The sequence below is a fragment of the Salvelinus namaycush genome, chromosome 4 (assembly GCF_016432855.1).
Source record: "Salvelinus namaycush isolate Seneca chromosome 4, SaNama_1.0, whole genome shotgun sequence".
In the NCBI taxonomy this organism is placed as follows: domain Eukaryota; kingdom Metazoa; phylum Chordata; class Actinopteri; order Salmoniformes; family Salmonidae; genus Salvelinus; species Salvelinus namaycush.
This window is the reverse complement of record NC_052310.1, coordinates 45,272,806-45,298,020: the sequence shown is the minus strand read 5'-3', so window position 1 is coordinate 45,298,020 and position 25,215 is coordinate 45,272,806. Positions and strand designations below refer to the sequence as shown.

General features: G+C 42.2%; 1 protein-coding gene across 1 annotated transcript in view; it reads right to left on the bottom strand.

Moving 5' to 3' along the window:
- Positions 1–1,566: 1,566 nt before the first annotated feature.
- Positions 1,567–25,215, bottom strand: part of LOC120045632 (SH3 and PX domain-containing protein 2A-like) — a 113,318-nt gene continuing 89,669 nt past the window's right edge. The window contains exons 8-14 of the mRNA XM_038990542.1: positions 19,338–19,451; positions 15,606–15,689; positions 13,472–13,589; positions 12,979–13,340; positions 12,831–12,880; positions 4,200–4,319; positions 1,567–4,047 (exon numbers count right to left, since the gene is read on the bottom strand). Coding sequence (XP_038846470.1) covers positions 2,146–4,047; positions 4,200–4,319; positions 12,831–12,880; positions 12,979–13,340; positions 13,472–13,589; positions 15,606–15,689; positions 19,338–19,451 — 2,750 coding nt within the window. The 3' untranslated portion in view covers positions 1,567–2,145. The remainder of the gene's footprint in view (positions 4,048–4,199; positions 4,320–12,830; positions 12,881–12,978; positions 13,341–13,471; positions 13,590–15,605; positions 15,690–19,337; positions 19,452–25,215) is intronic.

The following is a 25,215-nucleotide window of genomic DNA, read 5'->3' as shown; positions in this document are numbered from 1 at the left end:
CTGATAGAACACATTTACAAAGCTCTACAACAAAATGCCATACACACATAGCTATATGAAACAATATTACATGAAATATACATTAAGCTTCATAACAAAGTGACTTAAAAACATGCACAAGACATTCTGCAGATGACATTTAACATATGAGAAGGTGTAGCAACAGACCTTTTAAATACAACATACAAAACATTTGAAGATAAATGTTAACTTAAACAAAACATTTTAAACATGCAAAAAGCTTTAAAGGCCCAGCGCAGCCAAAAACTAGATTTTTCTGTGTTATATATACAGTGCATTCGGAAAGTATTCAGACCCCTTGACTTTTTCCACATTTCGTTGCATTATAGCCTTATTCTAAAATGTATTCAATAGTTTTTTCCTCATCAATCTACAAATAATACCCCATAATGACAAAGCAAAAAAAGGTTAAGATATTTTTGCAAATGTATAAAAAAAAAAAAAAAACTGAAATATTACATTTCCATAAGTATTCAGACCCTTTAGTCAGTACTTTGTGGAAAAACTTTTGGCAGGGATTACAGTATGAAGCTACAAGCTTGGCACACTTGTATTTGGGGAGTTTCTTCCATTCTTCTCTGCAGATCCTCTCAAGCTCTGTCAGGTTGGAAGGGGAGCGTTGCTACACAGCTATTTTCAAGTCTCTCCAGAGATGTTTGATTGGGTTCAAGTCCGGGCTCTGGCTGGGCCACTCAAGGACATTCAGAGACTTGTCCCGAAGCCACTCCTGCATTGTCTTGGCTGTGTACTTAGGGTCGTTGTCCTGTTGGAAGGTGAACCTTGATCCCAGTCTGAGTTCCTGAGCGCTCTGGAGCAGGTTTTCATCAAGGATCTCTCTGTACTTTGCTCCGTTCATCTTTCCCTCGATCCTGACTAGTCCCCCAGTCCCTGCCACTGAAAAACAACCTCACAGTATGATGCTTCCACCCCCATGCTTCACCGTAGGGATGCTGCCAGGTTTCCTCCGTCTGGCCACTCTACCATAAAGCCTGATTGGTAGAGTGCTGCAGAGATGGTTGTCCTTCTGGAAGTTTCTCCAATCAAGGGACTCCAATCAAGTTGTAGAAACATCTCAAGGATGATCAATGGAAACAGGATACACGTGAGCTCAATTTCGAGTCTCATAGCAAAGTGTCTGAATACTTATGTAAATAAGGTTCTAAAAACCTGTTTTTGCTTTGTTGTAATGGGGTATTGTGTGTAGATTGCTGAGGATTTCCTCCATTTTAGAATAAGGCTGTAACGTAACAAAATGTGGAAAAAGGGAAGGGGTCTGAATACTTTGCAAATGCACTGTATATATATTTACACACTATGATGTTGGAATAATACTGTGAAATTGAAAAAAATTATGATAATGCCCTTTTAGAGTAAAAGCTATTTGAGTAAATTAGTTAATAAACCAATTGCTATTTGCAATAAGAACTTGCTATTTGCTAAGAAGCTATTTTTGTTTATTTTTGACTATTTTAATTGAAAACAATCACAGTAAGCTACTTAATTTTTACCCAGAAATTATTTGATATTGAGATAAAAATGGCTGCATTGGACCTTTAAAGAAATCATAAAAAAACATTAAAACAATTGTATGATCAAATATCATTTGAAGTGAATAATGTTTAGCCAATTGGAGATCCTTAATTAATGTTATCATATCACAAAAACTCACCTTGATCAGCCAAAGCTGTCCAAAGCTCCTCCACTAGTGTCCAAAACCCATTATTCTTCCATTTTGGATTAAAAAGCACATTTCATCAAATCAACCACTTTTGTTTAATGATTTTGTTAAATATGTGATTGACCTTTTGCTGATTTTAATGCCAAAGGTATTTGTTCCAACCCCCGGCTGTCTGTGAATAGATAAAATCCTGTCAAAAGATTATACTTTGAAGTACTTTCTTTGTCACTTCAGATTACAATAATAAAATGTCAAGTAATTATATGCAGGATTGGTCACCACCCTCAGTTTAGGAAACACAAAGTATACCACTTCAATGATACTGTATATTGTCTCTTCTGATTTCCATCTTTCCATCGTAAAAAATCAGTGTCTTTCCATTTCCATTTCCACTGTCTTCCATGGTCTCTGACCTGATTGCACATCCACTGAATATTAGTGTGTCACTAGCTCTTCCTTTCCAGGTAATTTGAGGGGACCCAGCCTTTTCGAGGTCGACCTCCATCCAGGATCTGGCAGTACCACCACCCATTAGGGTTCCTCTCCAGAACCTCCAGAGTCGTTCCTTCAGGGAACCCCATGGTCTCCTCATCACCATGGTAATCCGCTATGGAGACATACACCTCACGGAGGTTGTTGTGGATGAGGTGGGTTTTGGGTTTCACCGTGGAAATAGGTAGACCTTTCCTCTGAGACCCCCGGCCCAGTGATTCGGAGCTTCCCATGCTGGGTCTGTTCCGGTTTGCCATGTTACCGTTCGGCGCTGGGCACCGCGGGGTAGTACCAAAGGAAGCGTTGCGGCGCACGGTGGGACTAGAGCGTGGGTGGTCAGTGGAGTTGAGTGACTCACCCCTCCTAAGGGAGCCTACTGGGTTTGGCCCGTCGATGATCGGCTTGGAGATGAAGACAGACTGAGGCCTGACCACCTGCTGCTGTTTCATAACATTCTTCTGCGAGCCATTGAACAGGCCAAAGGGCTTGGAGGGGATGGGCGGTATGCTCCTCTTTAGGCTCTGGTTGATGTTGTTCAGGGCCTGGACCCTCTGCTCATTCTTCTCCAGGCTGTTGGACTTGCTCAGGCTGCCCAGTTTGGTAGGGGTGCCATCGGACTCTGACCCAGCTTTGTCGTCCAGCTGCCTGACAGGCTCCAGGTAGTAGGTTGGAGCCCAGCCCTCAGTGTCGCCCAAGCGGACATACCACCAGCCGCTCTCCTGCTTCTCCAGCACCTCCACTTCCACCCCGGGAGGGAAGCTCATCTCTGAGTCCTGGACCTTCTCATAGGCCTCTGTGGTGCGGTAGAGACTGTAGCCCTCGTCTGAGTCTCCCCGGCTGCCTTTAGAATAGATGGAGGAGATGTCGGAGGTGCTGTGGGAGGACACAGAGTCCTCAGAGGAGATGACAGAGGCTGTTTCAAAGTCTTCTCCTCTGGAGCCCTTCTTCAGCTGGCCTGTAGGCCTAAGTTGTCTCCGGAGGCTGCCAATGTCCATTTTCTCTGCACTGGAGGCCTTGGCCAGCTGGGGCTTAGGCCTGACCAATGGCTTAGGTTTGGTGGAGGACTTGGTGGAGCCCATCTTGTGCTCATCGTTGTCCTTCTTGGGCCTGGACTGCTTGGAGAGATCTGGGTTGGACTCTGTAGAGGCAGGTTTGGAGCTGGATGCCCCGGCCTCTGCTTTGGTTTGAGACAGGGACTGGCTGCCGTTCAGCTGGATCGTCTTCCCTTTTCTCCTTGCCCCAAACATCGAGTGAGAGTTTTCAGCCTTGCTAGTCTCCAACGGGGCACTAATCTTCAGGGAGTCTGAGTCGACACTGGATTGTGTATAAGGCATCTCTCTGAAAGGCATGAAGCAGTTATTCTCATAGATACACTCCTCTCCCTCAGGCTCCTCCTCTTCCTGCCCCACGTCCTCAGACGACTCGCCCATCTTGAAGGAGGCACTATGGAGAGATGAGGCTGGAGATGGCTTGGAGGAAAGGTGAGAGCCCTTCTCTGAGGAGCTATCCTCATTCTTCCCATCCACTGAGGACCCTTCTGTCCTGAGGAACTCAAACTCTGACTCCAGATCAAACCCAATGGCAGGAATGTCATATTCTGGCTCCTCGTACACAGGCCTTCCGGGAGATGCAGGGGACTCTGGAGCCTCGGAACCAGGACTGCTGGTAGGGACAGTCTCCACAAAGTCCTGCTTCTTGACGGGCGGGGCTGGGGGCGGGACTTTAGGCCGGCTCAGAGTGCTGGTCCTGCGGTTTAGGTTGGGCTTCTTTCGTTTGTCGATGTAGGAGCAGGGAGCCCAGCCCTCTTTCTCACCAATCTGGATATACCACCAGCCACCAGAGTTCTTCTCGATCACCTACAAGACAGAACAGAGAGAATGCATGGGTAAGAATAGGCCTCATCAACTACATGCAGTATCTGTTCATTTCAAGAATTTACCTGAACAATGTCAAAAACAATAACACATTGGACATGCATGCACTCCAAAATATACATAAAAAAGCTTACATCTGCTTTCTGCCCTCCATTAAAACTGATGCCATCTGAAATGACGGACTGGAACTCTGCAATGGTGTAGTACTCTGCTTCAACAGTAGGGGGCTCTGGTGGCGAGGGTAAATTGAATCCCTGAGTGGAAAAAATGTTACAGCATTATGTGTACTGCACAGCTGATACTGTTAAAAGGAAACAATAATAATTGGCCATAGAGTTTAACTTCCAATTTAAAATAACGATCCTGTTAGATGTCGATTTCCCCCTAAATAGACATACCCAAAATAAATTATTTATCATGAGAAGGCCATAAACAATAACTAGTAATGCTGCAAGAAAGATTACAATCTCACCTTTCTTGTAAATGTTTTTATAAATTGCCTAGTGTACTCACGTTTTAGGACAAAAGCACAAGTACATAGTAAAAATATGATCAAAATATAAAAATATTAAATATCATATGATGTAGTTCCTATTCAACAAAAGTTGAGGAATAGGCCTTGAAATGACTCAAATGCTTTCTAAATATATGTAGTGTTAAAAATCTTCTCCCCCTGAGTATAGAGTTGCTTACATTTACTGAAAGTCTGCTGCAGTGGGAAGGATGCTCTCCCCCTCTGCCTTGGAGGTGTGAAGTGTCTGTTTACAGGTCACACTTCTGACCTCTCATGGGACCCTTGACCCGCCAATCATCCCCCTTGACCTTGCCCACCTTGACCTTGAGCCAATAGGAACTTTAGGCCGGAACTGATGTAAGGGCGGTAGGTTGCCTAGTGGTAAAAAAGCGTTGGAACAGTAACCGAAAGGTCGCTGGTTTGAATCCCTGAGCCGACAAGGTGAAAAATATGTCAATGTGCCTTTGAGCAAGGCACTTAACCCTAATTGCTCCTGTAAATCGCTCTGGATAAGAGCATCTGCTAAACAAACAAAAAAAGTTTAAAAAAATTATAGGAATCAGGCGGCCCATCCCGGGGTCAGAAGTCAGTTTCATTTTTCCAGTGAGTAGGCTACTCTACCACAACTGTACATTTCTATCGGCTCTTTTCTGCAAAGGATTCTAAACTCTGAACCTCCCTGGTGTGATGTGAATGTGTCGATGATGAGTAAGTGATTCTCTTCACCCACCAGGTCATGCACATAATGTTGTTGAGGGTAATTAGCTTTTTACAATGGTTATTAAAAGGCTATTACTTTGTACTTATACTTTACATTTTATTATTGTTATTTAAATGGTAAAGTGTTTACATTGTTTTTCTGTGTGGTTTGTAGGTTATTAGAGAATTTCGGCAATAGCCATGCAACGGGGCCGCCGAGTGCTAAAGCGTGTAGGGCATAAAAATAATCTGTCCTCAGTCGCAACACTCACTACCGAGTTCCAAACTGCCTCTGGAAGCAATGTCAGCACAATAACTGTACGATGGGAGCTTCATGAAATGGGTTTCCATGGCCGAGCAGCCGCACACAAGCCTAAGATTAACATGCGCAATGCCAAGAGATGTGGCTGGAGTGGTGTAAAGCTCGCCCACCATTGGACTCTGGAGCAGTGGAAACACGTTCTCTGGAATGATGAATCAAGCTTCACCATCTGGCGGTCCGACGGACAAATCTGGGTTTGGCGGAGGCCAGGAGAACACTGCCTGCCCGAATGCATAGTGCCAACTGTAAGGTTTAGTGGAGGAGGAATAATGGTCTGGGGCTGTTTTTCATGGTTCGGGCTAGGCACCTTCGTTCCAGTGAAGGGAAATCTTAACGCTACAGCACGGCATGCTAGACAATTCTGTGCTTCCAACTTTGTGGCAACAGTTTGGGGAAGGCCCTTTCCTGTTTCAGCATGACAATTCCCCCGAGCACAAAGAGAGGTTAATACAGAAATGTATTGTCGAGATCGGTGTGGAAGAACTTGATTGGCCTGCACAGAGCCGACATCAACCGCATGAATTGGAAGACTGTAGCTCCATCAATGTCAGCATCACTTCCAATCCCCCATATAATTTTTTGCAAATATATATAAACATATACACATACATAAATACATCCATATACACATACATACAGAACCAGTCAAAAGTTTGGACACCTACTCATTCAAGGGTTTTAATTTATTTTTACAATTTTCTAAATGGTATGGTATCATGTAGTAACCAAAAAAGTGTTAAACAAATCCAAATATATTTTTTATGTCAGCTTTGCACACTCTTGGCATTTGTTTAACACTTTTTTGCTTACTACATGATTTCATATGTGTATTTTCATAGTTTTAGTAAAATAGTAAAAATAAAGAAAAATAGTTGAATGAGTAGGTGTGTCCAAACTTTTGACTGGTACCGTAAATACATACATATACATACATACATACATACTCCGCAAAAAAAGAAAAGTCCCTTTTTCAGAACCCTGTCTTTCAAAGATAATTCGTAAAAATCTAAATTACTTCACAGATCTTCATTGTAAAGGGTTTAAACACTGCTTGCCATGCTTGTTCAATGAACCATAAAAATGTAATGAACATGAACCTGTGGAATGGTCGTTAAGACACTAACAGCTTACAGACGGTAGGCAATTAAGGTCACAGTTATGAAAACTTAGGACACTAAAGAGGCCTTTCTAATGACTCTGAAAAACACCAAAAGAAAGATGCCCAGGGTCCCTGCTCATCTGCGTGAACGTGCCTTAGGCATGCTGCAAGGAGGCATGAGGACTGCAGATGTGGCCACGGCAATAAATTGCAATGTCCATACTGTGAGACGCCTAAGACAGAGCTAGAGTGAGACAGGACGAACAGCTGATCGTCCTCACAGTGGCAGACCATGTGTAACAACACCTGCACAGGATCGGTACATTCGAACATCACACCTGCGGGACAGGTACAGGATGGCAACAACAACTGCCCGAGTTACACCAGGAACGCACAATCCCTCCATCAGTGCTCAGACTGTCCGCAATTGGCTGAGAGAGGCTGGACTGAGGGCTTGTAGGCCTGTTGTAAGACAGGTCCTCACCAGACATCACCGGCAACAACGTCGCCTATGGGCACAAACCCACCACCGCTGGACCAGACAGGACTGGCAAAAAGTGCTCTTCACTGATGAGTTGCAGTTTTGTCTCACCAGGGGTGATGGTCGGATTCGCGTTTATTGCCGAAGGAATGAGCGTTAAACCGAGGCCTGTACTCTGGAGCGGGAAATATTTGGAGGTGGAGGGTCCCTCATGGTCTGTGGCGGTGTGTCACAGCATCCTCGGACTGAGCTTGTTGTCATTGCAGGCAATCTCAACAATGTGCGTTACAGGGAAGACATCCTCCTCCCTCATGTGGTACCCTTCCTGCAGGCTCATCCTGACATGACCCTCCAGCATGACAATGCCACCAGCCATACTGCTCGTTCTGTGCGTGATTTCCTGCAAGACAGGAATGTCAGTGTTCTGCCATGGCCAGCGAAGAGCCCGGATCTCAATTCCATTGAGCACGTCTGGGACCTGTTGGATCGGAGGGTGAGGGCTAGGGCCATTCCCCCCAGAAATGTCTGGGAACTTGCAGGTGACTTGGTGGAAGGGTGGTGTAACATCTCACAGCAAAAACTGGCAAATCCGGTGCAGTCCATGAGTAGGAGATGCACTGCAGTACTTAATGCAGCTGGTGCCACACCAGATACTGACTGTTACTTTTGATTTTGACCCCCCCCTTTGTCAGGGACACATTATTCCATTTCTGTTAGTCACATGTCTGTGGAACTTTTTCAGTTTATGTCTCAGTTGTTGAATCTTATGTTCATACAAATATTTACACATGTTAAGTTTGCTGAAAATAAACACAGTTGACAGTGAGAGGATGTTTCTTTTGTTGCTGAGTTTTTATATATATATATATACACACTACTGTTCAAAAGTTTGGGGTCACTTTGAAATGTCCTTGTTTTTTAAAGAAAAGCATTTTTTTTGTCCATTAAAATAACATCAAATTGATCAGAAATACAGCGTAGACATTGTTAATGTTGTAAATGACTATTGTACCTGGAAACGGCTGATTGTTTATGGAATATCTACATAGGCATACAGAGGCCCATTATCAGCAACCATCACTCCTGTGTTCCAATGGCATGTTGTGTTTGCTCATCCAAGTTTATCATTTTAAAAGGCTAATTGATCTTTAGAAAACCCTTTTGCAATTATGTTAGCACCGCTGAAAACTGTTGTCCTGATTAAAGAAGCAATAAAACTGGCCTTCTTTAGACTAGTTGAGTATCTGGAACATCAGCATTTGTGGGTTCGATTACAGGCTCAAAATGGCCAGAAACAAAGAACTTTCTTCTTAAACTCGTCAGTCTTTTCTTGTTCTGAGAAATGAAGGCTATTCCATGCGAGAAATTGCCAAGAAACTGAAGATCTCGTACAACGCGGTGTACTACTCCCTTCACAGAACAGTGCAAACTGGCTGTAACCAGAATAGAAATAGGAATGGGAGGCCCCAGTGCACAACTGAGCAAGAGGACAAGTGCATTAGAGTGTCTAGTTTGAAAAACAGAAGCCTCACAAGTCCTCAACTGGCAGCTTCATTAAAGAGTCCCCACAAAACACCAGTCTCAATGTTAACAGTGAAGAGGCGACTCCGGGATGCTGGCCAATAAAAATAAAATATTAAGATGGGCAAAAGAACACAGACACTTGACAGAGGAAGATTGGAAAAAGTGTTATGGACAGACGAATCTAAGTTTGAGGTGTTCGGATCTCAAAGAAGAACATTCGTGAGATAAAGAAAAAATGAAAAGATGCTGGAGGAGTGCTTGACGCCATCTGTCAATCATGGTGGAGGCAATGTGATGGTCTGGGGGTGCTTTGGTGGTGGTAAAGTGGGAGATTTGTACAGGGTAAAAGGGATCTTGAAGAAGGAAGGCTATCACTCCATTTTGCAATGCCATGACATACCAAAGCACAGCTCTAAACTATGCAATAACTATTTACGAAAGAAGCAGGCTGCTGGTATTCTGATGGAGCGGCCAGCACAGTCACCGGATCTCAACCTATTGAGCTGTTGTGAGAGCAGCTTGACCGTATGGTACGTAAGAAGTGCCCATCAAACCAATCCAACTTGTGGGAGGTGCTTCAGGAAGCATGGGGTGAAATCTCTTCAGATTACCTCAAAAAATTGACAACTAGAATGCCAAAGGTCTGCAAGGCTGTAATTGCTGCAAATGGAGGATTCTTTGACGAAAGCAAAGCTTGAAGAACACAATTATTACTTCAATCAAAAATGTAATATATTTATTTATGACCTTATCAACGTCTTGACCATATTTCCTATTCATTTTGCAACTAATTTCATGTATGTTTTCATGGAAAACAACGACAAGGACATTTATAAGTGACCACCCAATTTTTTAAATATATTTTCCTTTATTACTTTCTAACCCTCCACCCCTCCCCTAATTAGAATAAACAAGTGTACAACAATGCTTAGGCTTATACTTCCAGCTTACACATTATATATTCTGTTTGTTTATACTCCTGTCCTTCCCCTAACCTCAACCTGTCCCATCTATTTCTTTCACAAAAGTTCTAAACCTATACATGTTTTACGGACACAGTATGTTTTACATTAGTTATCTTGTTGTTATTAGTTGTTATTATTCCCAACCTTCAGCTTCATTCAACCGCTCCAATCTATCTTTTAACACCATCCATATTGGATTCATATTTGCCATTTATTTTTCAACTGTGCAGTGATGTTTCACAAAAGTTCTGAACCTTTCTATTCTCATAATTTTTACAGATTGTAAATAAAAAATATACACTTTTGCTAAAAGTATTATATTATTGATCATATGACTTTTCAGATCACCCAGTAGTGCTATCTGCAGTTTGCTCCAGGTAAATGTTGCAATTCTTCAGCCATTCCTACATCTATGACCAAAAACAAGCTACATATGGACCGTAAAAAATTGTTGATTCTGTCTCTTCGGAGCAAAATCTGCATAGCTGGGAAGATTGTATCCCCCATATATATAACATTCTACTGGTTGCAATAATTTTGTATAATAATTTAAAATGAAGAATTCTAAGATTTCAATCTGATGTCGTTTTGTGTACCAGTTCATAAACACGTACCATGGAATCCGTACGTAGAAAATCTCTTCCCAACTATTTTGCAATCTATATGGCACAGCTGCCAATTTTTTGGCCCTTAAATGAACCTTGTATACTTTTTATTTATCACAATTTTCTTTAACCAATTATGGTCTTTAATGCAGGGCTGACAGACAAGTTCCCTACTTTTTCCCTCTTCCACTTTCCTAATTTTGGGTAGAGGAGACATTTCCATACATTTAAGTTAGCTGCATGTGTGACACAACTCCACCAGTCCTATTTATGATATAATTTACAAAGATTATACAATTTTTTACATTTTTTATAATTTATTTTATCTATTACTATATTTGAGTTTAACCACAATATTTGTTGTATTATTTGTTCAGTTTTTTTCTGGTGGATTAAATTGAAATTGCAACCAACTTTCTATGGCTTGTTTTAAAAATAGTCGATATTTGGGAGATTATTTCCTTTTCAAATAATTGAAAGTGCGAGGTTGTAATCTCAATAAAGGGAAAAAGGCCATTCTTGAACATGGGGTGAGACATTTTTATTAATTTGCCCTCCGAATTCATATTCATTATATAAATAGGCCCATTTAATTTTAACTGTTCGCTAGGTGTAGGCAAGACCATAAGCAAATAGGTAAACTGGGATATGACTAAAGAGTTAATCAGGGTGATTTTTCCACAAATAGACAGGTATTTTCCTTTCCATGGTAGCAAGATATTATCTATTTTTGCTAACTTTCTATTAACATGTATTGGAGTGAGAATTATTATTTTTATTTATTTTGGGATATGTATACCGAGCATGTCTACTTCACCATCAGACCATTTAATTGGTAAACTACACGATAATGTAAAAGTTGTATTTTTAGTTATCCAAAACATAATTTAGTACACTTATCATAATTTGGTTGTAATCCAGAGAGGTTAGAAAAAGTATCTAAATCCTCTATGAGTCTGTGGAGGGATCCAAATTTTGGATTTAAAAGAAACCATGAATCATCAGCATACAATGACACTTTTGTTTTTAAACCCTCGATTTCTAACCCCTTGATATTATTGTTGGATCTGATTTTAATAGCTAACATTTCGAGGGCCATAATAAATACTTATGCCGATAGTGGAAAACCTTGTTTTACTCCTCAACAGTTTAAAACTTTCAGAAGTAGCCATTATTTACTGTTTTACACCGTGGGTTATTATACATGATTTTAACCCATTATATAAGAGATTCTCCAAAATTGAAATGTTCCAGGCATTTATATATAAACTCCAGTCGTACTTTCTCTAAAGCCTTTTCAAAGTCAGCTATGAATAGCAGGCCTGGTTTCCCAGATTTTTCATAGTGTTCTATTGTTTCCAGTACTTGTCTTATATTATCTACAATTTATCGTCCATGTAAAAAACCTGTCTGATTAGAATTAATATCCGACAATACCTTTTTAATTCTATGCGCTATACATTTTGCTAGAATTTTGGCATCACAACACTGAAGTGTAAGAGGCCTCCCATTTTTTAAGTGGACTGGATCTTTATATTTACCACTTGTATCGTGTTTCAGTAATAATGACATCAGACATTCTTGTTGAGTGTCAAATAATCTACCATTTACATAGTAGTGGTTAAAACACGCTAATAACTCCTGCACTTGTTTGTTTAGTTGAGGTCATAAAATGGCGCTTGTCTAACAGCCTGGCTGTTATTTTACTGTTACTGCTGCTATTGTTGCTGGGGTTTATAGCCATTATCATTGCACTCTATGAACAATTTATATCATGTTTACGGCTATTTATAAGTTATTATTGCTGGTTTATAGTTATTACCTTTGCACTTCATAAGACATTTATACACTGTTTACCACTGTTAGCTAATTGCTAATGCTAATGATGCGCTATCATTACTTAATGTAATTGCTTGATTAGTACTGCTAGTATTTTGCTAGTCATTACTCTGTTACTATTACCTGCTCCCTCATGCTAATTAATTTATGCTATGCTATTTCACGTTAGGCTATGCTGCTACATCCTAGTTTGTACTAGTGCTAAACCCTTGCTGCTAGTTGTTATTGTAATTATGCTACTGTATAATATGCCATATTGCTGCTTATGTCATTATTACTCATCATCTGCTATTACATAGTATTTACGCCTAGCCATAAACCTTTTAACACATATTTCCCGTTTCTTTGCATTTCTCAGTATACCATTCATTCAACTACACCATAAAGCTGTGTGTGTCTGAGGCAATACAAGGGTTGAACTTGAGTCCGTGTCCTGATCGTCATTGTGCCTCTAACCGGGTACCCAGAGTGATTCTAAACCGGCACCTTCATTTTCGGAGTCCATCACCAGTTGGTGGCGCTGTTTTTCATATAGTAACAATCAAATGATAAATTACTAACTACAATATTTCACCTTCCTCATAACTGTAAAATAGATATGATCATATTTAGTGACAGTACAAAATTAGCATCATTTTCTGTACAGGAAAATTACGATTGCCACCTAATTAGGGGACTTTACATCTAAAGAGGATTTATGATTTGTTTCATACTGACCAGAGTTGCATCTCTGCGAGGAGGTGGCTTTTGTCTGAGGATTGGGGAGCCTAGAGAGAACAAAATTTGATAGATATAAAATAATGTGAGTGTATTAGTTTAACAAACCGTTATAACTTCCAATTTAGTCTCTGAATGACAAACTCACCGATCTCTATTCTGTGAGGAGCGATGCGGGCTATGACTGGAGAGGCTGGTTCTACTTTGCCCTTAACATCCACCAGTGCGGCACCAGGGCTGAAGTCTGAGCTAGAGCAGGGTATGGGCAGGCTGATCTGCCTCTTGACCAGGGAGGGGGTGGTTAGGGGGTTGTCCTCTGGCTGGCCGTCTGTCTGCACGTCCTTCTCACTCAGGGCCTTCTTGTTCAGCAGGTTGCTGATCTCCATGATGTTGCTGATTATCTCCACCGGGCCAGTCAAGGGGGTCTTCTTATTACTACTACGGGGAGAGAAGTCCTCCATCACCTTCTTCAGGTAGGAGGCCGGGGCCCAGCCCTCCTTATCCTGGTACCTGGGGAGAGAAAGAGAGAATGGAAGGAAAGGGGAGAGAGGGGTGATCATGAGTGAGAATAACCATAATTGAGAGACAGTATAAACAGGCAACAGTTTATATTGTGGTTGGAGCACAAAGCATGGCCTTACCTGATGAACCACCAGCCCTCCAGGTTCTTTTGGATGACCTCCACGATGACTCCTTTCTCAAAGGCGATCTCATCCTTTCCCTCGCTGGTGTATGGCTGCACCGTCATATACTTCTCCTCTGTCGGGCCACAGAGAGGACGTGGGAACACAGAGACTCACGTCAGTTTCAAATGTCCTATACTGCTTCAAAAACAAAACATTACTCAAACAAATGAAAAATATGTCAACGTTTTATAGGAGGAACTGTAACGATTGTAGACACACCTCTGCGTGAGTGAAAGTAAATAAAGACATACTGTATATAGGCTTGAAGTATAGAATTCTGTGGACTTGATGACATTTCTCTGTGTGTAGTTCTGATGTGATTGATTCTGTCAGATCCACAAAGATATCCAGCATTTTACTATCAAAGGCTTTCAATAATCAGGGAAACTCTAATTAACAATATGATGTCCCTCACTTCATACTGTAAATGTCTTCCTGCAGCAACTGACAATTACATTGCCTTTATGTCATGATTGCTAATTACTAAGTGTAAATATGGGACAAAATAAACTCAAACACTGATCTCTTGAAATGGTGAAAACAGTTCTAATGACAGAGTGGACTAATGGTGTGGTAGCGGTCAGCCTCTAAACTTAGCAGATGATAAAGAACAGAGATGCCATCTTGATTTGTAATTTCCCAAAAGGCCAGAGTACTAGCTGTCATTAAAAACCAGAGGTCTCATCTCATCACACCGTAAAACCCAGACAGGCGGAGGGAACACAGCCCAATAGTGTAAAGAGAGGAGAAGAGATGTCCTATCTGCATGCTAAGACTGTTTGAATATCTCTGGAATGACTGGATTCCTATCTGATATCTAATAACTCTCTCCTTTCCTCTACTCCTGTTGAGTCTCAATCAGGGATTTAGAAGGACTGAATACGGATACAGTAAAAATGTATTTTACTTGCAAAGAAATAAGAAATTGTAAATAAAACCGAAAAGGCCACTTCCCGTATGCTTTGTTTTCCCCTGCACTGACTTATGGGACTTCCAGTCTCTCTGTTTAAGGCTTGGTAGGGCCCTCCCTACAGGGGCAACCCTATTCAACCTTCCTGAGCACACATTCACCAGTGGGGGGAACCTCTGAATAAGATATTATGTTAAAGACAACATGCATCGCCTGCATAACTTTTATAAACTATTTTCCTGCAGTCAGCGCTATTTCTGCTTTTTTCCCCACAGGCAAGATGTAGTTCCTGCATTTGAAAAAGTTATTTTTACTCCAGAGGATGGTCGTTTTTTTGCACGCTGTGGACACTGTTGCCAAGCACAAACCTTGGGCTGGACTCAAATAGCCTATCCTCACTCCGCTGTCAGCAATCCAACCCGCATCCCTTGTCAAAAAAAACAGTTTCGAGGCAAGTGTAATGTGTGCAAGCACAAACACTTTTCACTGCAAGCACAAACACTTTTCACTCTTACTCCAACAGATGAATACAATTCTTTATTAGCCTGATCCATCGTTAGACCTGCTTGCTCTAAACACCTCTGGTTGATAAACGTCTGGCTTTTTAACTCTTTTGAAAAGTACATACAGTATGTGTACATGTTTAATTTGGCTCGTAACAAAGCCAACTAAAGTGGCAAAATATTGCATGCGGCCTACCAACTTTTAGATGGTTGTGTAGCTATAGCTGTAATTCAGAAAAGATTGGAGTTGCACATAGCGGTTAATTAAAATAAACCGCTTACATGACACAATCTCTTCCAACACTCCCGCATTCAAGTGCAGAAACTGAGTAACAACAAGATGGTCCATTTTTTTCTATGTTTATCTTCTAGCATAAGGTCAAACCTGTAACTGCTGAAAGCCACCATTGTGGATGTAAAAACCAATTTAGCATTGTAATGACATGTCTGGACTGTTTATTAGCTGGTTTATAACGATGTTAGTGGTTATTGGGTGTGGATCATGATGGTGTAGAAGACGGCATATGACACAAACCAAGACATTAGGCATCAGGTATGAAAGATAAGACAGGACAAGGTACAATGGGTTCAGGAAAATGGGACAGGTGAGGGGTCAGAGAATAGAAGGATGAGCAGTGAAGGAGGAGGAGGAGTTCGGCGCCCTGTCTCTGATCACCTCGGCTCTGCTGCCTGCTGACCATTCCCCCCAGGGTCCATCTCCGGTCCAGCCTCTTCAGATGGGCCTTACGGTGCTTAGTGACTGACCCACGCACATGGTGACGAGACACAAACACACACACAAATTGGCAGATAAACATAAAAGACGGGCACACACTGTACAAACAACATGGAATCAACTAAAGGACCGACTTTAGTTACTTACATGGCGAACATGGAAACAACAACACCACATTACATTACAAGGACTGGTGGATGAAGGGGGTGAATGCACGTTATACAGGAAATGTAAACTACGGACATATTCTCTGTGGCTTGTAATTAGTGTGGTTATTAGCATGGTTTTCCCATCCTGTCCTGCACGAGCATCTGGGGCACACATTGCTGCTTGGGAATGCCATCCAATTAATAGACCAGCTGAATTCCTTTGGCAGCAGCTCTATGCCAGGTCTATAATTGTTGATTGTTTTTGTTAGTTAAATGCAGGAGATGGGAATGATTAGGAGGGAGGAGGGATCTTTTGTCACATGCCAACACTATAAACGGCAGGGCTTATAAAAATATCTAATTCAAAAAAAGCTTCCCATCACTAAACCAGAGCACTAATCTCGAAGTTTAACAGGCAGTTCAGATTTCAGGGCAAATGTACATTTACTGAAAAACGGAAATAAAAGAAGTCCCTGTTCAAAAATATACAAGAACTGACCACAACCTCCTCCAGAACACTAATGTCAAAAAATCATAACCATTATGATAACCATTATATTGAAAATGATGACCCTTATATTGGATGAGTCAATCTAAGGCCTATTATGGGTATTACAGAACTCAAGAAAATAAAAACAAATGATGGAATATGACCACCCTAAGTAGGGACATGTCCAAGTGTTTTTCATTAATTTGACAGTCTTTCCAATGAGGGACAGATTCACCATTAGACTGTCATAGCCTCCAAACATCAACATCTTCAGCTAAAGCCATATTCAACACAGCAAAAAAAGAAACGTCCCTTTTTCAGGACACTGTCTTTCAAAGATAATTCGTAAAAATCCAAATAACTTCACAGATCTTCATTGTAAAGGGTTTAAACACTGTTTCCCATGCTTGTTCAATGAACCATAAACAATTAATGAACATGCACCTATGGAACAGTCGTTAAGACACTAACAGCTTACAGACGGTAGGCAATTAAGGTCACAGTTATGAAAACTTAGGATACCAAAGAGGCCTTTCTACTGACTCTGAAAAACACCAAAAGAAAGATGTCCAGGGTCCCCGCTCATCTGCCTGAACGTGCCTTAGGCATGCTGCAAGGAGGCATGAGGACAGCAGATATGGCCAGGGCAATGAATTGCAATGTCTGTACTGTGAGAAGCTTAAGACAGAGCTACAGGGAGACAGGACAGACAGCTGATCGTCCTCGCAGTGGCAGACCACGTGTAACAACATCTGCGCAGGATCAACAATCTGTGTTACAAGGAAGACATTCTCCTCCCTCATGTGGTACTCTTCCTGCAGGCTCATCCTGACATGACCCTCCAGCATGACAATGCCACCAGCCATACTGCTCGTTCTGTGCGTGATTTCCTGCAAGACAGGAATGTCAGTGTTCTGCCATGGCCAGCAAAGAGCTCGGCTCTCAATCCCATTGAGCACGTCTGGGACCTGTTAGATCTGAGGGTGAAGGCTAGGGTCATTCCCCCCAGAAATGTCCGGGAACTTGCAGGTGCCTTGGTGGAATAGTGGGGTACCATCTCACAGCAAGAACTGACAAATCTGGTGCAGTCCATGAGGAGGAGATGCACTGCAGTACTTAATGCAGCTGGTGGCCACACCAGATACTGACTGTTACTTTTTATTTTGATCCCCCCCTTTGTCCAGGGACACATTATTCCATTTCTGTTAGTCACATGTCTGTGGAACTTTTTCAGTTCATGTCTCCGTTGTTGAATCTTATGTTCATACAAATATGTACACATGTTAAGTTTGCTGAAAATAAACACAATAAACACAGTTGACAGTGAGAGGACGTTTTTTTGTTGTTGCTTAATTTATGTGTTCTAGTTCCTGTTTGCCACAAGAGCCCCATCTCAATGACAGTGTCTTACAGAGTGCTGTGGAGCCACAGGGCTGACAGAGACATTCATTATGGATCCTGAGACATTCCCATGACTGACTAGACACATACATGCTAATTACACTGACAGATTGTCCTCTGACCACTCTGGCAGCGTCTGCTATCTGCATTGAGTAGATAGCTAGAGTACTATAGTGTGTGTCTCTCTCGCTCTGTGTCTCTCTCTCGCTCTCTCTTTGTGTGTGTGTGTGTGTGTGTGTGTGTGTGTGTGTGTGTGTGTGTGTGGGGGGGGGGGTCACTTGTGGGGTTTGTGTAAATGTGAAAATCCAGAAAGCTGTCACACTAACAGAAATATTAATTCCTCTCCAAAAATGTTTTATACGGAATGGATATGCATTCTGTATGAAGGCCTAGGGAGGAAGAAGCCTGTTGGGATTACTGTGTAACTATTGGACAATAGAGGTTAATTCAATGCAGCATGTGCTCTCTCCTCTCCTTCAGTCAGAAGATCTACAGTGCCAGGGGTAATGTGGGTCACAGTGTTTTGGAGTCGACACTCAGTACAGTAAATGCTGTTTTAACCAGAGTGCTAGAAAATGTTAATGTTTGTTTGGAAGTAAATTATTTCAATCCTTAAAGTGTATTCTTTCCAAACTACATGAAATGCATTAGGGAGGTACTGCAGGTATGTAATTATGCCTACTGTAAAATAATGACCAATACAGTCGTGGCCTTTTCCACAATATTAGCACCCTGAGTGTGAGCGACAGGAGAGTGAAAATGTTAAGGCATTAACGGTAAAGCAACTCTCGATATTGGGAATGGCTAGATTATGACATAGCTTGGACTGCCACACCCATGCTGTGTGTTTTGGGAAAGGGAGTTCTAATGACTGTATGAGTGGATCCCAATTTTATAATCAGCCTGATCATTTGGCAAACAAACCTCTTGCTTAGGTGTGTTTCTTGTCAGATTTGTAGGTTTTAATGCAGAATATAGCAGCATTCGACCATTGCAACATTCATCAATATCTTCTAGGTTTGTGTCATAATCAGTCTGTATAAATTGACATGATTTATCTCAGGGCCCGGAATAATTAACTTCAGACATGACTTGACTAGTGACTAACTCACATAAACAAACTCCTCACAGCTCAATCCCTACAGTGAACCAAACATGCACCTCTTTCATTCGTTTACCATCCTAAACTCCAAGGAGGTAACCTCGTTTTAGTATTGCATTGAATTTCTACACTGCTACTGTAGAGTACAGTACGTCACTCAGTGCACCTCAACCCGGAGTTGTGGCTTAGGCCCTGACACTCCTTCTCCAGGATATTTATTCAGGGCTGACTCTGGAGCTTGTTCAGGGGTGTTTATAGTGGAAGCAGCACAAAGAAGGTTGTTCACACCGGGGGAAAGTCGGACGTTAACGTCAGTCGGGGGTGGGAGTCAGACTACTGTACCCTTTTAGAGATGGGGGTAGTGGAGGTACAGCGGTGTTGTAGATTGTGGGATATTGCACATCCACAAATTTCACCCAGTTGCTGGAAGTGACGGAGGCTAACGTGGTCTGTACTGTGGTGCAGCTTGTATACTGTATTCTGGATGTTGAGGTTTTCTTCCTGTATTCATAGCGGTGTGGAGCTCTTACCTTCCCTGGACTTGGAGGCTCCCAGCTCCAGGTCATCTTGTGTGTTGCTGTGGGTATTCAGGTATGTGGCAGGGACCCAGCCCTGCTCCTCCGCTGTACTGACAAACCACCAGCCTGTGGGCACAGAGAGAGGGATGTCAATTGAGATGTTGTGGGGTGTTTGTCGACTAGCACCGCATCTTTCAGTATGGTTTATAATCTTATAAATGACTTTAGAGAAGTGTTCCTCCTCCATTTCAAGAATAATGTTTGCTCTAGTTAATAGACCCTGATTCAAAACTGTTTCTTGGATGACTGGGGTGGTTGAAAGACACATGGATATTGAGAAAACATGAACTATTCTCTATCACCGACAGGTTCTCTAATCAAAACCAAATAAAATATAATGTTATTAGTCACATGCTTTGTAAACAAAAAGTGTAGACTAACAGTGAAATGCTTACTTATAGGCCCTTCCCAACAATACAGAGAGAAAATATAAATAATAGAACAATTATAACATGTGGATATTATAATAATAACGCAAGGGTTATAAATATGTCATGTGTTGAGCATTTCATAAAGAAAACTGGGTAGGCCTAATATAGAGTAGTTAACTTAATAAAAATGTATACAAAATAAAAATTTCCCCCCCCCGCCCTTCCGTGGGCTCACTCTCACTCCTCTCTCCAGTTACTACTTAAATCAGATGCACGCGTACATAATTACACATGTCTATATCCATGAATTCATCAGACTCTAGGTAAGTAAGTAGGCTGCCAAAATCTCGTAAGGTGGTTGTTATCAGCTTTGTACAAGCAACTGTCTCGTGAGCGCTGAGCACGAGCAGGTTAGGATAATTAACGTAGCAGGTTAGGATAATTAGGTAAAGGTTAGGAAAGGGTTAGGGGTTAGCTAAAATAGTCCCTGATGCGACTCGAACATCTAGCTACAACCTAGCTTGCCCTGAGAACAGTCTTGGTTTCCACTAATGCGATGGTGCCACAGAGCGGGGACAGACAGACGAGCAGCTAACAGAGGAAGTTATTTCTGATTTCTGCGCTTAAAAATTAGAACGGGATGGGAGTGATTTTTATCGGGATGGGACAGGAAAGTTACAGGGTTATATAAATGTTGCGGGATCGGGACAATACAGAAAACAAATTGACAGGACAAGAGAGGACAGGAATGAATTTTCACTCCTGTGTCAATCTCTAGTATACACTACCCTCTATTGCACCTTAAATTCGTCTGCCAAGCAGTTGCCACACCAAGGGGTGATGCAGCCAGTCAACATGCTCTCAATGGTGCAGCTGTAGGACTTTTTGAGGATCTGAGGACCCATGCCAAACCTTTTCAGCCTCGAGAGAGGGAAGACGCGTTGTGATGCATTCTTCACAACTGTGTTAGTGTGTGTGGACCATGAACATTTCTTGGTGATGTGGACACAGAGGAACTTGAAGCTCTCAAACCGCTCCACTACAGCCCGTTAATGTGGATGGGGGAACATTCGGCCCTCCGTCTCTTGAAGTCCACGATCAGCTCCTTTGTCTTGCTGATGTTCAGGGAGACGTTGTTGTCCTGGCACCACACTGCCAGGTCACTGACCTCCTCCCTATTGACTGTCTCATCGTCTGTGATCAGGCTAACCACTGTCGTGTCATCAGCAAACTTAATGATGGTGTTTGAGTCAAGCGAGGCCACACAGACGTAGGTGAACAGGGAGTGCAGGAGGAGACTAAGCATGCCCCTGAGGGGCCCCCGGGTTGAGGGTCAGAGTGGTGGATGTGTTGTTGCCTACCCTCACCACCTGGGGGCGGTCAGTCAGAAAGTCCAGGATCCAGTTGCAGAGGGAGGTTTTCAGTCCCAGGGTCCTGAGCTTAGTGAGCTTGGAGGCCAATGGTGTTGAATGCTGAGCTGTCTGTCTCTGCTGGTGTTGAACAGCATTCTCATGTAGGTGTTCCTCTTGTACAGGTGGAAGAGGGCAGTGTGAAATGTAATAGAGTTTGTGTCACCTGTGGATCTGTTGGGGCAGAATGTGAATTGGATTGGGTCCAGGATGTCTGGAATGATTTTGTTGATGTGAGCCATGACCAGCTTTTCAAAGCATTTCATGGCTCTAGATGTGAGTGCTATGGGGCGATAGTCATTTAGACAGGTTAACTTGGCATTCTTGGGCACAGGGACTATAGTGGTCTGCTTCAAACATGTAGGTATTACAGATTTGGTCAGGGACAGGTTGAAAATGTCAGTGAAGACACTTGCCAACTTGAGTACGTATCCTGGTAAACCATCTGGCCCTGCGGCCTTGTGAATGTTAACCTGTTTAAAGGTCTTGGTTCAGTGTTGCTTGCCTAGAAGCAAGCATAGAAGGAATTTAGCTCATCTGGTAGGCTCGCGTCACTGGGCAGCTTGCGGATGGGTTTCCCTTTGTAACCTGTGATAGTTTACAAGCCCTGCCACATCCGACAAGCATCAGAGCCGGTGTAGTAGGATTCAATCCTGTATTGAGGTTTTGACTGTTTGATGGCTCGTCAGAGATCGTAGTGGGATTTCTTGTAAGCGTCCGGATTAGTGTCACGCTCCTTGAAAGCTGCAGCTCTAGCCTTTAGCTCAGTGCGAATGTTGCTTATAATCCATGGCTTCTGGTTGGGATATGTACGTATGGTCACTGTGGGGACGACATCATCGATGCACTTATTAATGAAGAAGGTTACTGATGTTCTAAACTTCTCAATGTCATCGGATAAATCCCAGAACATATTCCAATCTGTGCTAGCATAACAGTCCTGTAGCTTCATCAGACCCCTTCCGTATTGAACGTGTCACTGGTACTTTCTGTTTGAGTTTTTTCTTGTAAGCAGGAATCAGGAGGATAGAGTTATGGTCAGATTTGCCAAATGGAGGGCGAGGGATAGCTTTGTATGCGTTTCTGTGTGTGGAGTTAAGGTGACCTAGAGTTTTTCACCTCTATTTCCACAGGTGACATACTGATAAAAAGTTAGGTAAGACGGATTTCAGTTTCCCTGCATTGAAAACACTGGCCACTAGAAGCACTACCTCTGGATGTGCATTTTCTTGTTTGTTTTTGGCCCTATACAGCTTGTTGAGTGCAGCCTTAGTGCCAACATCGGTTTGTTGTGGTAAATATACAGCTACAAAATATAGATAAAAACTCTCTTGGTAAATAGTATGGTCTGCAGCTTATCATGAGGTATTCGAACTCAGATGAGCAAAACCTTGAGACTTTCTTAACATTAAAGATTGCACACTAGATGTTGTTAACAAAGAGACACACACCTCCCCCTTAACCGAAACTGCAGTTTGGTCTTGACAAAACATAAAAAAACTGCTACATGTATATTAACCATGTTCAGCCACGACTCCGAGAAACATAGAATATTAAAATTCTTCAGGTCCCGTTGATAGGATAGTCTCGAACGGTGCTCATCCAGCTTGTTCTCTAGTGATTGTATGTTCGCCAAAAGAATGGAGGGTGGGAGGGCGTGTTTACTTACTCGCCGTCTTAGTCTCGTCAGGGAGCTCGCTCGTTTGCCTCTCTTGCGTCGCCTCTTCCTCTTTCGAATCCCGGGGATTAGGGCCTGGTCCGGAATGAGCAGTACATCCACAGCTGTTGACTCGAAGTAGAAATCTTTATCCAAATCGAGGTTAGTGATCACTGTTCTGATGTCCAGAAGCTGTTGTCGGTCATAGGAAATCACACAAAACAGCAGAATTGGGCAGGAACTCGTTAGACGGCAGCTATACATCTCTGTAGCGCCATCCTAGCCTTAAAGCCAACAGCATCAAAGGGAGGACAGTGTGGTTTTGGATGTCCTTGTTATGATTTAAATCTCGATTTAGCCTCGTTACCCCTGAAATCGGTGGGACGTAACTGATACAGTAGCTCAAATCTCCATTATCATCGTCTTGCTTGATGATTGAATTCCTTGGGATATGACTGCATTATTCAGTCAATTGGATTCTAGACAAAGGTCTGGGTGAAAGATACAGTATTGCGCATACACAGGGCAGTTTCATCTGAACAATAAAGTAAGAAAATATTGAAGTTTGAAGTGCATGGGAATAAATTATTATTAGATTAACAGTGAGATGTACGTTCCAAGGCCTTGTGAGTCATTTCATGCTTCACTTGGCACGTTTGAGTCAATTTCATGAGTCATGCGGTGGATGTGAAATAATACACAGACCAGTGTTTTCAGTGCCTGAATGGCTAACCTAACACCTTGATCGCTATTAAACATTTTGCACCATTTTGGGCCGGTTTATCAAAACTTTTTGTGGGAGGATCAGAATGATCCTGATTCTGTAATCCTATTTCATGCTATCTGGCTGTTTTTGAGCCATTTGTTTTTCTTCAGAAAATAATCAGATAGGATCATCGCAATATCAAGATCACAGAATTCAGATGTTGTGCTTTGGATAGGTCTCTGTATTGCCATCTACTGGCCGACTTATATTACAACATTTTGTTTAGCCAATAAGACAGCCAGGTTTTTCTAAACTTTTTGGGGATCAGAATTAGTAGGATTTTGTAATCCTCTTTTTTTGCTACCAGGATCAGATAAATCTGGCTGTTTATAAGCCATTTTTTCCCAGAAAATATTCGGATAGGATCATTCTGATCCAGATACCACAATATCCAGTTTTTCAGTGCTTTAAACAGGCCTACACCATGCCATCTACTGGACAGGTTGTAGTACTACTTCAACCTGGGGAAACAGAAATTAGTAACTACACTGAACAAAAATATAAATGCAACATTGAAAAGTGCTGGTCACATGTTTCATGAGCTAAAGAAAAAATCCCAGCAATTTTCCATACACACAAAAATCGTATTTCTCTCAGATTTTGTGCACAACTTTGTTTACATCCTTGTTAGTGAGATTTTCTCCTTGACCAGATAATCCATCCACCTGACAGGTGTGGCATATAAAGAAGCTGATTAAACAGCATGATCATTACACAGGTGCACCTTGTGCTGTGGACAATAAAAGGTCACTTTAAAATGTGCAGTTTTGTCACACAATGCCACAGATGTCATAAGTTTTGAGGGAGTGTGCAATTGGCATGCTGACTGCAGGAATGTCCACCAGAGCTGTTGCCTGAGAACCATAAGCTGCCTCCAACGTAGTTTTAGCGAATTTGGCAGTACGTCCATCGGCCTCATAACTGCAGACCACGTGTAACCACGCCAGCCCAGGACCACCACATCCGGATTTTTAACTTGCGAGATCGTCTGAAGAGGGTTGGTGGGGGGAGGGGGGGTTGCTGAGGAATATTTATGTCTGTAATAAAGCCCCTTTTCTGGGGCTAAAATCATTCTGATTGGCTGGGCCTTGCTCCCCGAGTGGGTGGGCTTGGCTGCGTGTTTGGGTGGGCCTATGCCCATCCATGGCTGCACCCCTGCCCAGTCATGTGAAATCCATAGATTAAGGCCTAATGAATTTATTTCATTTGACTGATTTTCTTATATGAACTGTAACCCAGTGAAATCTTTGAAATTGTTGCATATTGCATTTATATTTTTGTTCACTATACATGAATAAAGGTACCTTGAAAAAAAATTGAGCCTGCATATCACTTATAATTATGTAGATTCCCTAAGACTTCCGGCGCCGACAGAGATGGCCGCCTCGCTTCGCGTTCCTAGGAAACTATGCAGTATTTTGTTTTTTAATGTGTTATTTCTTACATTGTTACCCCAGGAAATCTTAGGTTTTATTACATACAGTCGGGAGGAACTATTGGATATAAGAGCAACGTCAACTCACCAACATTACGACCAGGAATATGACTTTCCCGAAGCGGATCCTCTGTTTGGCCCACCACCCAGGACAATGGATCGGATCCCAGCCGGCGACCTAAAACAACGGCG